This window comes from Medicago sativa, chromosome 1 (genome assembly GCF_051527215.1).
Source record: "Medicago sativa cultivar Bolivia chromosome 1, Bolivia_mono, whole genome shotgun sequence".
In the NCBI taxonomy this organism is placed as follows: Eukaryota; Viridiplantae; Streptophyta; class Magnoliopsida; order Fabales; family Fabaceae; genus Medicago; species Medicago sativa.
This window is the reverse complement of record NC_140749.1, coordinates 76,104,204-76,118,153: the sequence shown is the minus strand read 5'-3', so window position 1 is coordinate 76,118,153 and position 13,950 is coordinate 76,104,204. Positions and strand designations below refer to the sequence as shown.

Sequence of the window (13,950 nt, the reverse complement as noted above, 5' to 3'; positions counted from 1 at the left end):
GTTTTGATTCGTAAAAAATTGCGACACGACTGGGATAATGCGGTGCGATTGAGCAAGTATATGTGTACTTACTGCAAATCGAAACACAATCCAGGGCAAACACGACACGTTTTCTTCGGCATCTGTGTACTATACAAGCTTTTCATTCATCATTTCTTTGGGTAGTCTAGGAAACTAAATGAAAAAACTTTTAAGAAAATTGAAAACTAAGAGTTTAGTGTCTTTGAGTGAGATTCTTAAGTTGGAAAACACTTTACAAACAACTTGAGTAGTGATCATTAGAGAGCTTATGTGAATTCACATAATTTCTCAATAAAAACGACAAATTTTTTTTTTGGGTACAATCGACAATTTATTTTTAAAACCAACTTGAGAACTGCCCCGTCCAATTTCTTCGACGGATTAAAAGAGACACATCAACTTACAAGCCTGAGTTTGAAATTTCAATTTAACCCATATACGTTAAATGGATCAATCCGACCACATAACCCATTTTGCCACGCATAAACAAAAAACACTTATTGCCTATATTTAAAAAAAAAAAAATTCTTGCTAACCAGTGCCCCAAAATCATTGATTAAGAATCCTTTACTATAAACTTTGTTTTTGAAATATAAATTTTTACTTTTGTTCTATCAATAATTACACCATTTTAAATACAATCTTACTAATTTTAACATTTTAATTAATGTCCAAAGACACATATTAACCTTCCCATTAAAAAAAACATGGGGAAATACAGAATTGATACGTGCTGCAAAAGTTTCTTATACGAAAACAAAACAAAAAAACGGAAAGTTGAAAACAAAGAAATGAAAGAAAACAAAAGAAAGTGGACCAAGGATTGATCAGATTTTGTGGTTCACATGCACACGACCGAAAACTATTTCAATTAGCCATTTTCAGAATATAAAAATAAAATAAAATATTGATTAAACGCCGTTAGAATCCAGAACGTGGCAGTGTATGTGGAACCCCGTTCACACACCAAACCTGTTAGGCAGTCAAACATCACGTATGAATGCGTCGACTCAACTCCCTCCTTAGACCATCCACAATGGTAGGGTCTTAACTATTTAAGACCCGGTACCTAATAGGTACTCCCATTGTGGAGAAATTTTTTGGGGGTCTTCTAAGACCTAGGGTCTCACTTAAGACCTCAATGCTTAAGTGGGTCCCACATTACTTTTGCTTAAAATAATCAATGTCATTGTACTATTACTTTTCAATTGCAATTTACCTTGATTTTTTAATGTTATTGGTGGGTCCTATTTAGACCTTTTGTTGGAGGATCTCCATTGTAGTGGTTGAGTACCTATTAGGTACTATTATTAAAAAATAATAAAAAAGTGATGTGTCAATGTGGGACCCATTTAAGACCTCAAAGTTGAGGGTCTCCATTGTGGATGCTCTTATGCATTGAATGAATGCCACCGGCTCAACCTTTTATTTCATTCGTCCAAGTTATACGTCGTTTCGGTCATATCACATTGATTAAAAAAATACAATAAATTTTGTATGATAAAAATAAATTATGAGTTGTTTTACAAAATTAATATTAATTTATTATAATTAAGGAAAAAAAAGAAATAAATAAGTAAGAGTACAATAAAAAAACAACATTAATTCTCTATTAATAATGTAAAATTATTTATAATTTGGGACAAAAAAATTTTGACTTATAATATTTGGGATAGGGAAAGTATATACTTCATTCCTCTCATAATAATTGTTACTTTTAAACCAACTAATTAAATTTAAATGGTTGATGAGCTTCACGAAAGAGACAAATTATTTGGAAAATAGTTTATTATTTAAGTAGAATAATTTTTAGTCACATTAAACTTTTTTCATAGTCAAACTTCAAATTACCAATTTCTCATGTTAACAAGAGAGTTTTTCTTTTTATTTTAAAAAAAGAGAGTTTTTTTTTGTCAGGTAGTCTAGTGGCTAGAATTCACATTTTTTAAGGTGAATAATTGGGGTGCCGGAGTTCGAACCTCAGCCCATGCATATAACAATGCATGTCCCTACCAACTGAACTATGTTCACGGGGACGAGAGTTAACAAATCCTTTTTTGTCACTTTTGTATTTTTTTCTCTTTCTCAAGATAAATAGTATATCTTTACAAATACTAATAGAACAGTTATTATATTTTTTGTATTTATTGAATTTTACTTTCTTGTAGAGCTGCCCACAATCCAAATATGACAATAATTGAGAGGAGGGAGTACAATTTGGTGACCTACAATTGCCGGTCAACTATCCCCTTTCATTTTCTATACCTTTGTTCCTTTCACACACCTCTCTCACTCTTTTTCTTGCAAACCCAAAACTCTCTTTTTTTTTCTCTCTTCTCTCTCTTCACCTTTTACTTCTTACTATTACCTTGTCGCCTACAAATGAAGGATTTGGATTTGTGCATTTGAGATATCATATGGAGAAGAAAGAGATGGGTGTAAGTGTGAAGAGTGAGGATGTTATTGTTGATTCTTCCTCATCTTTGCTAAATGGTTATCAATTTTCAAGCGTGTTTGATTTCTGTGAGGTTGAAAGAAGTTCTTCTTTAGGGTTTATGGAGTTACTTGGTGGTCAGGACTATACTCCTCTCCTTGATGTACCAACCATGTCTGCAGTGACTCATAATCACAATACAGTTAAATCTTCATCTGAAAAAGAGTGTTCTGAGGTTTTGAACCAGCAACAACCTGCAACTCCTAACTCTTGTTCGATTTCATCTGCATCTAGTGAAGCAGTCAATGATAATAAGATTGTTGTTAACCAAGCAGAAGAAGATGAAGAAGAAGAAGAAAAGCAAAAGACAAACAAACAGTGGGTTTTTTTTCCTTCTAATTTTCTCTTTTTTGTTGTTGGTGTTTTTACTCAACATTTTTATTTCAGCTGTGATGAAAAAGGACAAATATTTAAACATGTTTTTTTTTTGTTTTCATATTTTTTTGGTGGGGTTATGGTTTTCTTGAGTTTCATTTCATTTCATTTCTCTCTAGTTTTTTTTTTTGTTGGTACAAATAACTTCAAAAAAAGTGAATGGTTGTTGGAATCTCACTTCAACATATATAATTTGAGGTGGTATGGTATAAAGTACGTACGTGCTTTTATATAATCCGATTAGATTAGATTAATTAGCAAATGAATATGTTGGTGTGGACTTGCTTTTTGATTTTGTTTTGATCAGATTGATTAATTAATTAGGAAGGTTCTAATCAAGATTTGATGGATTATGGGATCTGGTTGTATATATGTGATTAGGTTGAAAACGAAGAAGACAAATCTAAAGAGACAGAGAGAACCAAGATTTGCTTTCATGACGAAAAGCGAGGTTGATCATCTGGAAGATGGGTACAGATGGAGAAAGTACGGTCAAAAAGCTGTCAAAAATAGCCCTTTTCCAAGGTACTACTCATAAAAATTCTTTGAGTTCACACTCTTTTGGTTTAATTAATTTAGATTTTAGACCCAAAAACATTAGTAAACTTATAACATTTGGAATATGCTATGTGTTTATGTTTGTGTAGGAGCTACTATCGTTGCACCACTGCTTCATGTAATGTGAAGAAACGTGTGGAACGTTCTTACACTGATCCAAGCATTGTAGTCACAACATATGAAGGCCAACACACACATCCAAGTCCAACTATGTCCCGTTCCGCCTTTGCCGGAGTTCAAATACCACGACCCGCCGGTGTAGTCTCGGGTGGATTTCCAGCTACTAACTTTGGTTCAGTTTTGCAAGGAAACTACTTATCACAATATCATCAACAACCCTATCAACATCAACAACTACTTGTTAATACATTGTCCTCTTTGAATCACCCTTATAACAATTCTTCATCATTCAAGAATTCACCTTTTACTGCCCAAGAGAGAGTACAGCTTTGTAATCAAGGGACAACTGCATTTCTTAGGGATAATGGGCTACTTCAGGATGTTGTTCCTTCACATATGTTGAAAGAAGAGTAGATAAATAACTTCATTATTGCTTTCTATGTTATTTCTTTCTTTTTTTATAGTAGTATATTTTCTTGCTGACTTTTTCTATAAGACTTAGGTAACAACTATGTAATTTTTCTTCCTGATATGACTGATAGGTGGTGATATTAGTGATGATCATACTTGTAAAGTCCACTTTATCTTTTTCCATGTAGCCCACATAATCATGATTATTGTACTGTACCATGATGGATCATGATCCAATGCAGGGTCTGGTTGTTGTTCTGCTTTAATTTTAGTATCTTAGTATAAAATTGAAAGAAAAAGGAACAAAGTTATGTCATTGGTGGGGTTGTGCCGTGAGGCAAATTGAAATGGTAAAAAAATAGTAAAGAGTTTTCTTCTATATCTATTTTTAACCATATGATTTTGACTTCTTATTTGTCTTGTATTTTTGTTTCTTTTTGATGAAGGAATGTGCATTGATTTCACTGATATACAGTTGTTAGGTTAAGGTTTTTAAAAAGGGAACCACTGGTGTAGAAGCATTACTATGTTTTGTTCTTGTAAAACAATGTTTTTTTTTTCTTTTCAATTAGAAGAATTTTTGGCGAAAGTTTTACCAACATGGAAGCAAGGTTATAAATAGGGAAGAATAATTCAACCACTCCTATCTATTTTGAGTTAGAAGTTTAAATGCTTCTTTATATCCTGCACGCTATGCAATTGAAATCCATTGATAAAAGAAGAACAAAAACAAAAGGAGAAAAAGCTATACAAGCTATAAGGATATTAAGTGTGATATGGTCATATGATGTAATAGATCTTGATAAGGACACATGTTATCTTTCTTTATGAAGGAATAAAGACAACCCGTGCTTGTTTATAATTTTGGTTTTATTTGAACATGTGTGTGAGAGTATATCTTTGTGAGAATAATTGAAATAATTCAAATTATATGGTCGTTCACGGATAGGTATATGCTAAGTTAACACATTGGTATTGGTAGAGGTTATATTATATACGACACGCCACCGTTAAGAAGGACCACTTTGGCTTGGTCTCTTTCATTCTTTTATTATACGCTTTGGTTTTATTTGTCTTAAATGGTAAATGGCAGATACATTGTATCGAATAAAAATCATTCACTTGTTTAGCATAAAGCAGAGAACAATCAGTAACCTAGTTGTTTTTGTTCCAATGCCAAAATTGTGTTTTAAAATTTGTCAATATTCTTCTATTCCTCTGTACATAGCCAGTGACAAGTAAATGCTATCCCTGTTGCATCAAACTATTAAAAGCAATATAGCAAACTTCTTCTTTTTTAATAAACCAATGTATCAAACTTGAAAGAGCATTCATTTAAAAAATTGTATGTGAAAAAGTTGTATAGTGCCTAGAAAACTCCATATAATTTTTATCATGCCTTGTTGATAAGGAAATTTATTTTAAGTTTCACAGAAATCTTGATTTAAATTTTTTAATTATGTTTGATATTATATATTTTTTTAAATCCAAAAAATTTAACATTTACAAGAATTTTATGATTGGATTTTCTAGAAAAAAAATATCGACAAAAGGGTGAAAATCCAAGATTCAGTTGAATTGAAGAAAACATTGAACCATGATTCTCACAAGCCATGATTCCTAAGAAAATTCCACACACTAAACGCCAAATTGAAAAGCAAGGAATGATTTACGTTACACACGTCATGACTAAATCAGTACCCTGCACCAAAAACAAAAACCTGGTTATCTAAATAGTAAATATTACCACATAAAGGGTTGATTAACTCAAACATAAGAAACTATTATGAGAGTAATTCAGTAGCAATTTAGAAGGTCTTAACTTCAATGGTAGTAATTGTAAACAATCTTGGAATTTCATAAGACCAACAGGAATAGCAGAAGAACTAAACTTGTCATTTGTCAAAACATGATTTGTTTTTGACAGCCATGAACAAAATTTTTGTTTCCTCATTTGCTTCTTGAGCCTTGCAGACCTTGGCCACTCAATAAACTATATATAAAATTAAATTTGTTTTTACTTACTGTTTATAAAGAAAGTGATAGTGTATGATAGAGTCATACTTTAAGCTAGTCTCAAGAAGCAAAAACTGATCAAATGGCAGAACATACACATCCTTGATGCACATACTAGAAACTCTCGATTTTCCTGCGGAATTACCTGCGAAAAATGAACAAAATTCCGCTGGAAACGTGTTTCCTGCGGAGTTTGCCAAGGATTTACACTCCCAGGTAATACCTTCGTGGGTAATTGTTTCCTGAGGATTTCAGAAGCCGCAGGAAACTTTCCTACGGAAATTTCCTCAGGAAAAGCCAGTAATATCCGCAGGTCAGTTTTGGTCAGAGTGGGAGAGATTCCCCTGCCCGTGAATGTTTATGGTGAATGTTCCGCAAGTAATTCCGCAGTAAATTCCGCAGGTAGTACCGCAGCAAAGCTATTTCCGCAGGTAATTCCTCAGGAAACTGAACCAATCCCCAGAAAAATCCGCAGGAAATTTACTATATCATTTAAACAGTTTTGTAAATATTTTCTATTAATGAATGCCAACGGTCGTATTAAAAGTCATTTTTAATTTTGACAAAGAAGTTTATTGCAACTATCTCGAGCCAAATTTGGGATAAAGAGGTAAAAGATCCAAAAATAGCATATGCACAAAAAAAAATGGCAATAAAAACTTGTTCTTTGTAACAAAAACACTAGTCATAAAATACAAAGTCTTCATCACTATGAAGCTGCAAAATATGCATAATAAACATTTCAACAAACACTAAAATATGACAACATTCTAGTTACAAAACTTGTCATGATGCATGTTATGGAATTTGCAATGTCTTCTGCTCTTAGTCTCGCAGCTTGTTCTTCTGCCAATTGTTGCTTAAGCCTTGTAGTTGCCTCCTTCAACTTTGACTCAATCTACTTTTCCGAACTTCTTGCATCAACTGAGACATCTTAGCTGCACCCCTTATTTCAAAGTTTTTTCGCACTTTTACCTTATGCTCTGGTTGCCATGTAAACTTTTTCTGTAATAATCAGATAAGAAAAAAAGTTCAAACATTATTTACTTAATCTGTTCTAAAGAGGTTCTGTAATGTCATAGTCAGAAACTTAGTTGATAATTACCATGAATGAGTCAAAGAAATCATCTCGGTGATTTCCTGATAATTGCTTCCATGACGGTTTTCCCTCTTCTAATTGAGACCATATAATGTGAGCAATTTCTTTAACTACCAATGTGTGGTGATCAAACCTGAAAAATGTGTTTCAAACAAGTAAAGTCTTAACTCAAAGGTCTTAAATTACCAACACAACTAACTACTTGCACCACCAATATTTTCTCAGGAAAAAACTCATCCAACCATGTTCCAAAGCCTTAGAGATATTAATTCAAAATACAAACATTTATAGTTTCAACATATCATATTTTGTGTAATATCTTATTGAGTCTACAAGCATCTAATCGTCACACCATATATAGCATGTTCAGCAACTAAAGATTCTTAATTTCTCTTAATCTTACAGTTTAAACAGCTAGAATGTTAGAAAAGTTAACTCCAGAATATAATGTACACGAAAAATAATAATATGAATTTCTAGATTTCACCACTAAAATCATAATACCACAAGCACAACAGTCTTGCATTGTTACTTGATCCAAAAGGAAAGTTAACAGAATCATGTGTCAGCCATATTTATATTAGCCAAATAATCATTATTATATGGGAGCAACAAACTCACCCATCACCATCTGGAATTATTGGTATTTTAGTACCAACGGTGTCTCTACTAACATGGCTAGCTGAAGATGGAGCTCTATTGACCATAACTTGAAATGTACACATTGCGAGGACACATAGTACCAACCACAACTGAACTACTATGTGCAAATGAACATTGTTTGCACTTTGTCATTAAAAACTGAAATTATGCAGAGCCAAGTTCAAAAAAATAGATAGAAAGCCAAGTACCTAAGGCTCTTGTGTCTGAGCAAGAAACAAAATTATACACAACAATAGAATAAAGCAAGGTGATGCATGCAGCTACTAACTTTTTTAATCAATCTGCCAAACAACTTATGATTAATGACGTAAACCGTTTTCATAAGTTCTCTAAAAATAGCCAAACAGGCCCTGAGATAAGTAAAATAAGTCAATTATTCAACTACCAAACTTATTCCACTACATAAAGTCAAATAAGTCAATTATTCCAGTAAATAAGTTCAAATAAGTAAACTGAAACAGTCCAAACAGGCCCTAAGATACCAAACTCATAGATAAAACACTACCTATAAGCCAATCAACTTCAACTTGTACTGTACAAATTTATCAACAAAAAATTTTCGAGGTACCTGAGATTTGTTTCCTTATACAGCTTCAAATCAATTCACATTACCTGAAATTTTCGTTCACAGATAATACAAAAAAATCAATTCAACTTAAATCAAAAAATCAATTAAATCAACAAGTAGTTTCAGATCGGAATAACCCGAGCGAGTAGTTTCAGATCGGATTATAAAGAATATTATCACAGCATGTACAATATTAACATCTAGTTGAAAATCAGCCTAGTTGAAATTTAGTTGATCCAGAAGCTAAAACAACAGAGCAGCATTCGTTCAAACTACGCAAATCAACACCTGAATTCTAAAGGCTCTTAAATTTTGGGTTTGACCTAATGAAACTTTACATGGTTTGATCAATCTGCCAAACAACTTATGATTAATGACGTAAACAGTTTTCATAAGACAGCCAAACATGCCCTGAGAAAAGTCAAGTAAGTCAATTATTAAACTACAAAACTTATTCCACTACATAAAGTCAAGTATTCCACTAAATAAGTTCAAACGGAAACAATCCAAACAGTCCCTGAGATAGCAATATCAGATAATTTGAAATGTGATATCAACATAACTAGAAAATCTAATGAATGCATGATACGAAAACAGAATTTGGAATTAATCAAACAAATTTAGCAAAAGTTATGACAATTGAATATAGAATCCTTAGGGTTTGAGAGTATAAACCCTAATCAAGAGTTTTCGAAGCAATCGAAATACCTTATGAGAGATAAAACGACTACGTTGCAGAGAAGAGAGCTTCAATCGGAGCTTTCGATGAAATTTGCGAAGTGAAAACGGCTACGTTGCAGAGAAGAGAGCTTCAACGAGCTTCAATGGAGCTTCAACGAGCTTCAATGGAACTTCAATTGCCATTTTCGAGCTTCAACGGAATCCATCGTTCTTCCTTCAGATCAGAAAAATCGCGTTTGGTCTGAAAAATTGCAATGGAGAAAGATAGGAGCATATTTTTTTTTTTTGTCGGCTCTGTTTGGTAAGACCATGAAAAGAGCTTATAGCTTATAGCGGATAGCTTATAAGCTCGTCTGACAAAATAAGCTCTGTTTGGTAACATTTTTTACAACGAACTTATAGCTTATTTCACGAATTTCCACGAGCTTATAAGCTATTTTTCAGAAGCTATTCCAAGTAGCGTTTGAGCTTATAGCTTATAGCTTATCATCTTTTATTCCATTTTTACCCTTATTAGTTTAACTAAATTTCATTTTTTGCCCTTTAACATTCATTATATTATAAATTAAAATACATATGGTTTAAACATGCATATATGAATGATTCTTTTTTTAATGAAAGATATTTTTTTCCAGTTACGTTTACGCTACTTTTGTTTTTACAATTGTTATGTTTTTTTTGGTAACTATTTCAATATTTACTATCGCTATATTGTTACGGCATAGCATTATTTTTACGCTTTACTTTTTTTTTTTTTGGGTACAAACTACTTTTTATTTTAAAGAAGGTACAAACTACTGTTACATTTAAAATATGTAATTTTGTTTTTGAAGCGATGTAATTTTATTTATTGTTAATATATTTTTAACACTTTATATGTAATTTTTCTAGACAAAGGAAAATAAATATAAATTAATATTTAGGGATTAAAAATTAATTTAATAATAATATTAAATTAATAAATTTAAATTATTAAATTTTAAGTACTTAGTTGATATAAACTTTATTATGAATTAAAAATGTCCTTTTATGTCATTTTACATTTATCAGCTAGTTGAACGCTAATTTTACCAAACACTTCAAATAGCTTATCAGCTATAAGCTATCAGCTATAAGTCATCAGCTATAAGTCATCAGCTATAAACTATCAGCTAGCTTATCAGTCATCCGCTATTTTTACCAAACAGAGCCGTTATGTCTGAAAGATTAAATGGACTTAAAGATAAATGGGCTTATATGTCTGAAAGGAGATTAAAGTGAATTGCTCTTCTCACACCATTTTTTCTCATTCCCAACACAAAATACTATTTTGTTGAGATTTAATGGGCTTATTTTTTTGGTATAAGTTATAAATATACACTACTCATTTTTAAATATAAAAATACATTATTCTTTTTTAAAAAGAACATACAAAATTATTAATTTACTTTTCAACAAAATTTTTAATTTTCTTACAGCAACCAAATATGTCAAAATAATATTATTTTTCAAAATATATTAACATTGAATATTTATGAAAAAATAATCACAACAGACAAAATAGTTTGATATTTTATTTGAACTTAAATTTAAAATTATAGCGTCCATGTTCACTATGTAAAGAGAAAAAAATAATATACTCAAAATCTTTCAATTTTTAAAGTTTCATAAAGAAATTCTGTCAAAAAAAATTCATGAAGAAATTAAAAAAATAAAAAATAAAATTTCCGCAGGAAATTTCGCATGAAATACCGCAGGAAGTTCCGCAGGAAAGGTGAGCAATAACTTCCGCAGCAAAATCCTCAGCAAAAGTTAGCGTTACCTGCGGAAGTTAATGCGGTTACTGGATCCGCAGGAAATGTCCTCATTGAATCGAAAACAGCAGGAAATTCCGCAAGTATTCCTGCGGATTATATTCCGCAGGAAAATCCGCAGGAAAATCGAAAAATTCTAGTAGTGAGATTTAGTAATAATTACAAAAAGTCCAGTTATTCTAATTGTTTTATAGTTTCAACATTTTCAATGTGAAAACTTAAATCTGTTTCTTAAAAAGTAAATACCCAACCCTCACATTGGTCCCCCTTCAAAAAATGTGAAGTTAGTACCTCATTTTGCATAAAGCTTGTCATGTTAGTCCTTTCATCATGTATTTGTTAATCATGGCACCTCATTGATACTATGTAATTTCAGACACCAATTTGTTATGGGTGTAATTTCAGGGACCAATATGTGATGACAACGTTTCTAAGACACCAATATGATACTGAAATTGATACACCCTATAAAGGTGAGGGGATGAGTTGGACATTTACTCATTTCTTAAACATAGAAGTTTCTAATTGTTCACTATGGGAAAAAAAATGAGGGAAATGACTAATGGTTTTTATATTGATATTCTAAACATCCAAGGGGACAAAACAAGTACAAATAGGTAACATAATAAATGGTCTTTTAATTAATTTTACTTGCACATTCTTAAATAAGTTTACATAAGTGTAATTAGTACAGAAAACTTGAACATGCCATCAGATCGTGACCATATGTTGGACCTCATCAGACACGACATCAGAACCTATACTTGCAGGTACTCCCGAATCCGCCCCGTCTCTGACGAGCAAAACACAAATTGATTGGATTTGGGTTTTCCCCAATTTCAAAAGACGGGAGCTGGGGGGAAACTAGGGACACTAATACCTATCTCCGATCCCGCCTTGCTTGTATCAAAATTACATTATTATCTCTCTTAAATTAGAAATCCTCAAACAAACCCTTAAATTACATTCGTATATTTTTATTTTTATGGTAAGCCTTAAGCAAGTTGTTTCCTCTACTTTTTCTTTATAGCCATGTCTCGACCTCACTACAAGTAAGATAACTTAGATTTTCATTAATGAATCAGAATTTGGGCCTGGTAAATTCAATGGGGCTACAGAACAATTTTCAAAACAATTATAAACCAATTAGAATAAAAGAAGATCTAGAAAGGTAAGAAGGTTTTCAACTTCTTGAAACAGTAATGAAACAATTACTAGAATAAAAGAAGATCTATCCGCAGCTATAGAAATTGCATTAGACAGAAATTCAATTAATAAATAACCTAAAACAAAGAGTTGTGGAGCAATGATTTATTGGTGAATTGTGAATACCCTAATAATACCTTGATGAGCAAGTAAACCAGCAAACAATAGAGAGAAAAAAAAATACAACTAGCATTACTAACAAAAAACAATCATAAGCTCCTCTAGAAAACCACTACAACTTCCAATCATTAGCAAGCAATTTTCTCCCAATCTTTTGATAAGAGTAAACATTAATAGTAGCGGTTTTAAGAAGTTCTGTGTAATGTTCAGCGTTTCCCCAATCATAGAAAATCTTTAAAGGCCTTTGGTTTCGAAGAGAAATCCCAGTGACCACAGATAGCAGTTCATCAACACCGATATAAGCCAAACGAGGTTTCTTCATGGCAGTAGCAGCCAAGGTTCCAAGTTCAACAGCATTTATGATTCCACAGCTATACATTGCCTCCAACTTAGCCACATTATCTTTGATACCAAAACCAACAAAGGTGTAATTTGGAAGATTAAGAAAACTAACCAGTGATCGGGGTAGCTTTTCACAACCACCTAACGTAATAATGAGACAGGAAACTCCATCGCAGAGGTGCACAGCGGCGCATTTGGACGACGATGAATAAGGAGGCACATGCCATTCGGCACCAAACCCAAAAACCTTTGTTGTGTCGTAGGCTGGGCTCATGAAACGTGAGATATGTTCATCAACCACAGGCTGCTCATCCTCACCATATACACCATCATATACAACAGTGGTATTGATGGAAACACCGTTCAGATTGAACGACTCAACTACAGCCATGTCTTGACGGAAAAAGAAGAATAGGAAAATGAAGCAGATACGGCGTGGCTTCTATAATGATAAATAATTGATTTAGGGTTAAGCATGAGTTTTATTATGGGCTTGGGCCGTAATAAAATATGTACATAACTCTAAATCAAGTGAATTTCTCCTCTTATATTCTCTAAAGGCTCTTGCATAGTTGCATTTATTTTTTGGGAAATGTTAACTTGTGCCCTTAAGGCACAAGTTTAGAATTCAAATATAGAAATAATGTATTGGAATGCGTGCATTGAATTTAATCTTTAATGTTTTAATGAGTTGAATGCACAAAGTTTAAGGAAATATTTCTTTTTTTGGATTTATTAACATGCGCCCTAAGGGCACAAGGGAAAATACTTCCATGACATTGCTTGGGTGCCATTGGTGCCATTGATGCAATCCTGGCCGTTGATGTGTGCTGATGGGTGTGGGGATGTGTGTGTGATGTGTGTGTGTGTGGTGGAGATGGCACCAATGGCACCAATGGCACACAACTATGACACCAAAGTGGAACCCTGGCACAAGTTAACACTACCTATTTTTTCTTTCCAAATTTAAGAAATGAATTAAACACAAAAAAGATCCATTCATGAGTTAAGGAAATATTTTTTCGGAAATTGTGTATTTTACTTTTTGAAACTTGAAAAAGTGTTGCTTTTAATGTTAACTTTGCTTTTTCTTTCCAATTTTAGCTGCATAACTAGTGCCCCGGGACACTGGTTAACACACAACCCAAAAAAAAAAAAAAACACCTTGAACACCTCTAATCAATTGTATAAGAAATAAAAATTTCAATAGTAAAAACAATAGTCAATTATAGTACTCCCTCCGATCCTCTATACAAGGAACAATTGACTTTTTAGATACATTTGATAATTGATGTATCTAGTCTAGAATATAGATCAAATACATTAATTATCTAATGTATCTAAAAAGTCAACTGTTTCTTATATAAAGGACCGGAGAGAGTATTAGTTATGGATATAAAAAGAAAAACAACATCAATACTTGAGTGTAGTATATAAGAGAATCAAATATTTTAAATGACACATCGGTAGATAATTTTTATAT

General features: G+C 32.4%; 3 protein-coding genes across 4 annotated transcripts; 1 reads left to right on the top strand and 2 right to left on the bottom strand.

Moving 5' to 3' along the window:
* Positions 1-2,312: 2,312 nt before the first annotated feature.
* On the top strand, positions 2,313-4,278 carry LOC146957506 (WRKY transcription factor 23-like). Its single transcript, XM_085736879.1, has 3 exons — positions 2,313-2,833; positions 3,272-3,415; positions 3,538-4,278. The coding sequence occupies exons 1-3, from the start codon at positions 2,439-2,441 to the stop codon at positions 3,980-3,982; spliced, it is 984 nt and encodes a 327-aa protein (XP_085593005.1). The 5' UTR covers positions 2,313-2,438; the 3' UTR covers positions 3,983-4,278.
* Positions 4,279-6,642: 2,364 nt separating this feature from the next.
* On the bottom strand, positions 6,643-9,306 carry LOC146957505 (uncharacterized). Of its 2 annotated transcripts, none has more exons than XM_085736866.1 (5): positions 9,034-9,306; positions 8,326-8,369; positions 7,716-7,895; positions 7,101-7,227; positions 6,643-7,000 (listed from the first exon to the last, which is right to left on the bottom strand). In XM_085736866.1, the coding sequence occupies exons 3-5, from the start codon at positions 7,817-7,819 to the stop codon at positions 6,878-6,880; spliced, it is 354 nt and encodes a 117-aa protein (XP_085592992.1). In that variant the 5' UTR covers positions 7,820-7,895; positions 8,326-8,369; positions 9,034-9,306; the 3' UTR covers positions 6,643-6,877. The 2 variants fall into 2 exon arrangements, with proteins under 2 accessions (XP_085592992.1, XP_085592996.1); XM_085736870.1 differs by having other exon boundaries at positions 7,716-7,851; positions 9,034-9,291.
* Positions 9,307-12,031: 2,725 nt separating this feature from the next.
* Positions 12,032-12,882, bottom strand: LOC146957504 (uncharacterized). The gene has a single exon (XM_085726013.1). The coding sequence runs from the start codon at positions 12,856-12,858 to the stop codon at positions 12,238-12,240; it is 621 nt and encodes a 206-aa protein (XP_085582139.1). The 5' UTR covers positions 12,859-12,882; the 3' UTR covers positions 12,032-12,237.
* Positions 12,883-13,950: the final 1,068 nt, after the last annotated feature.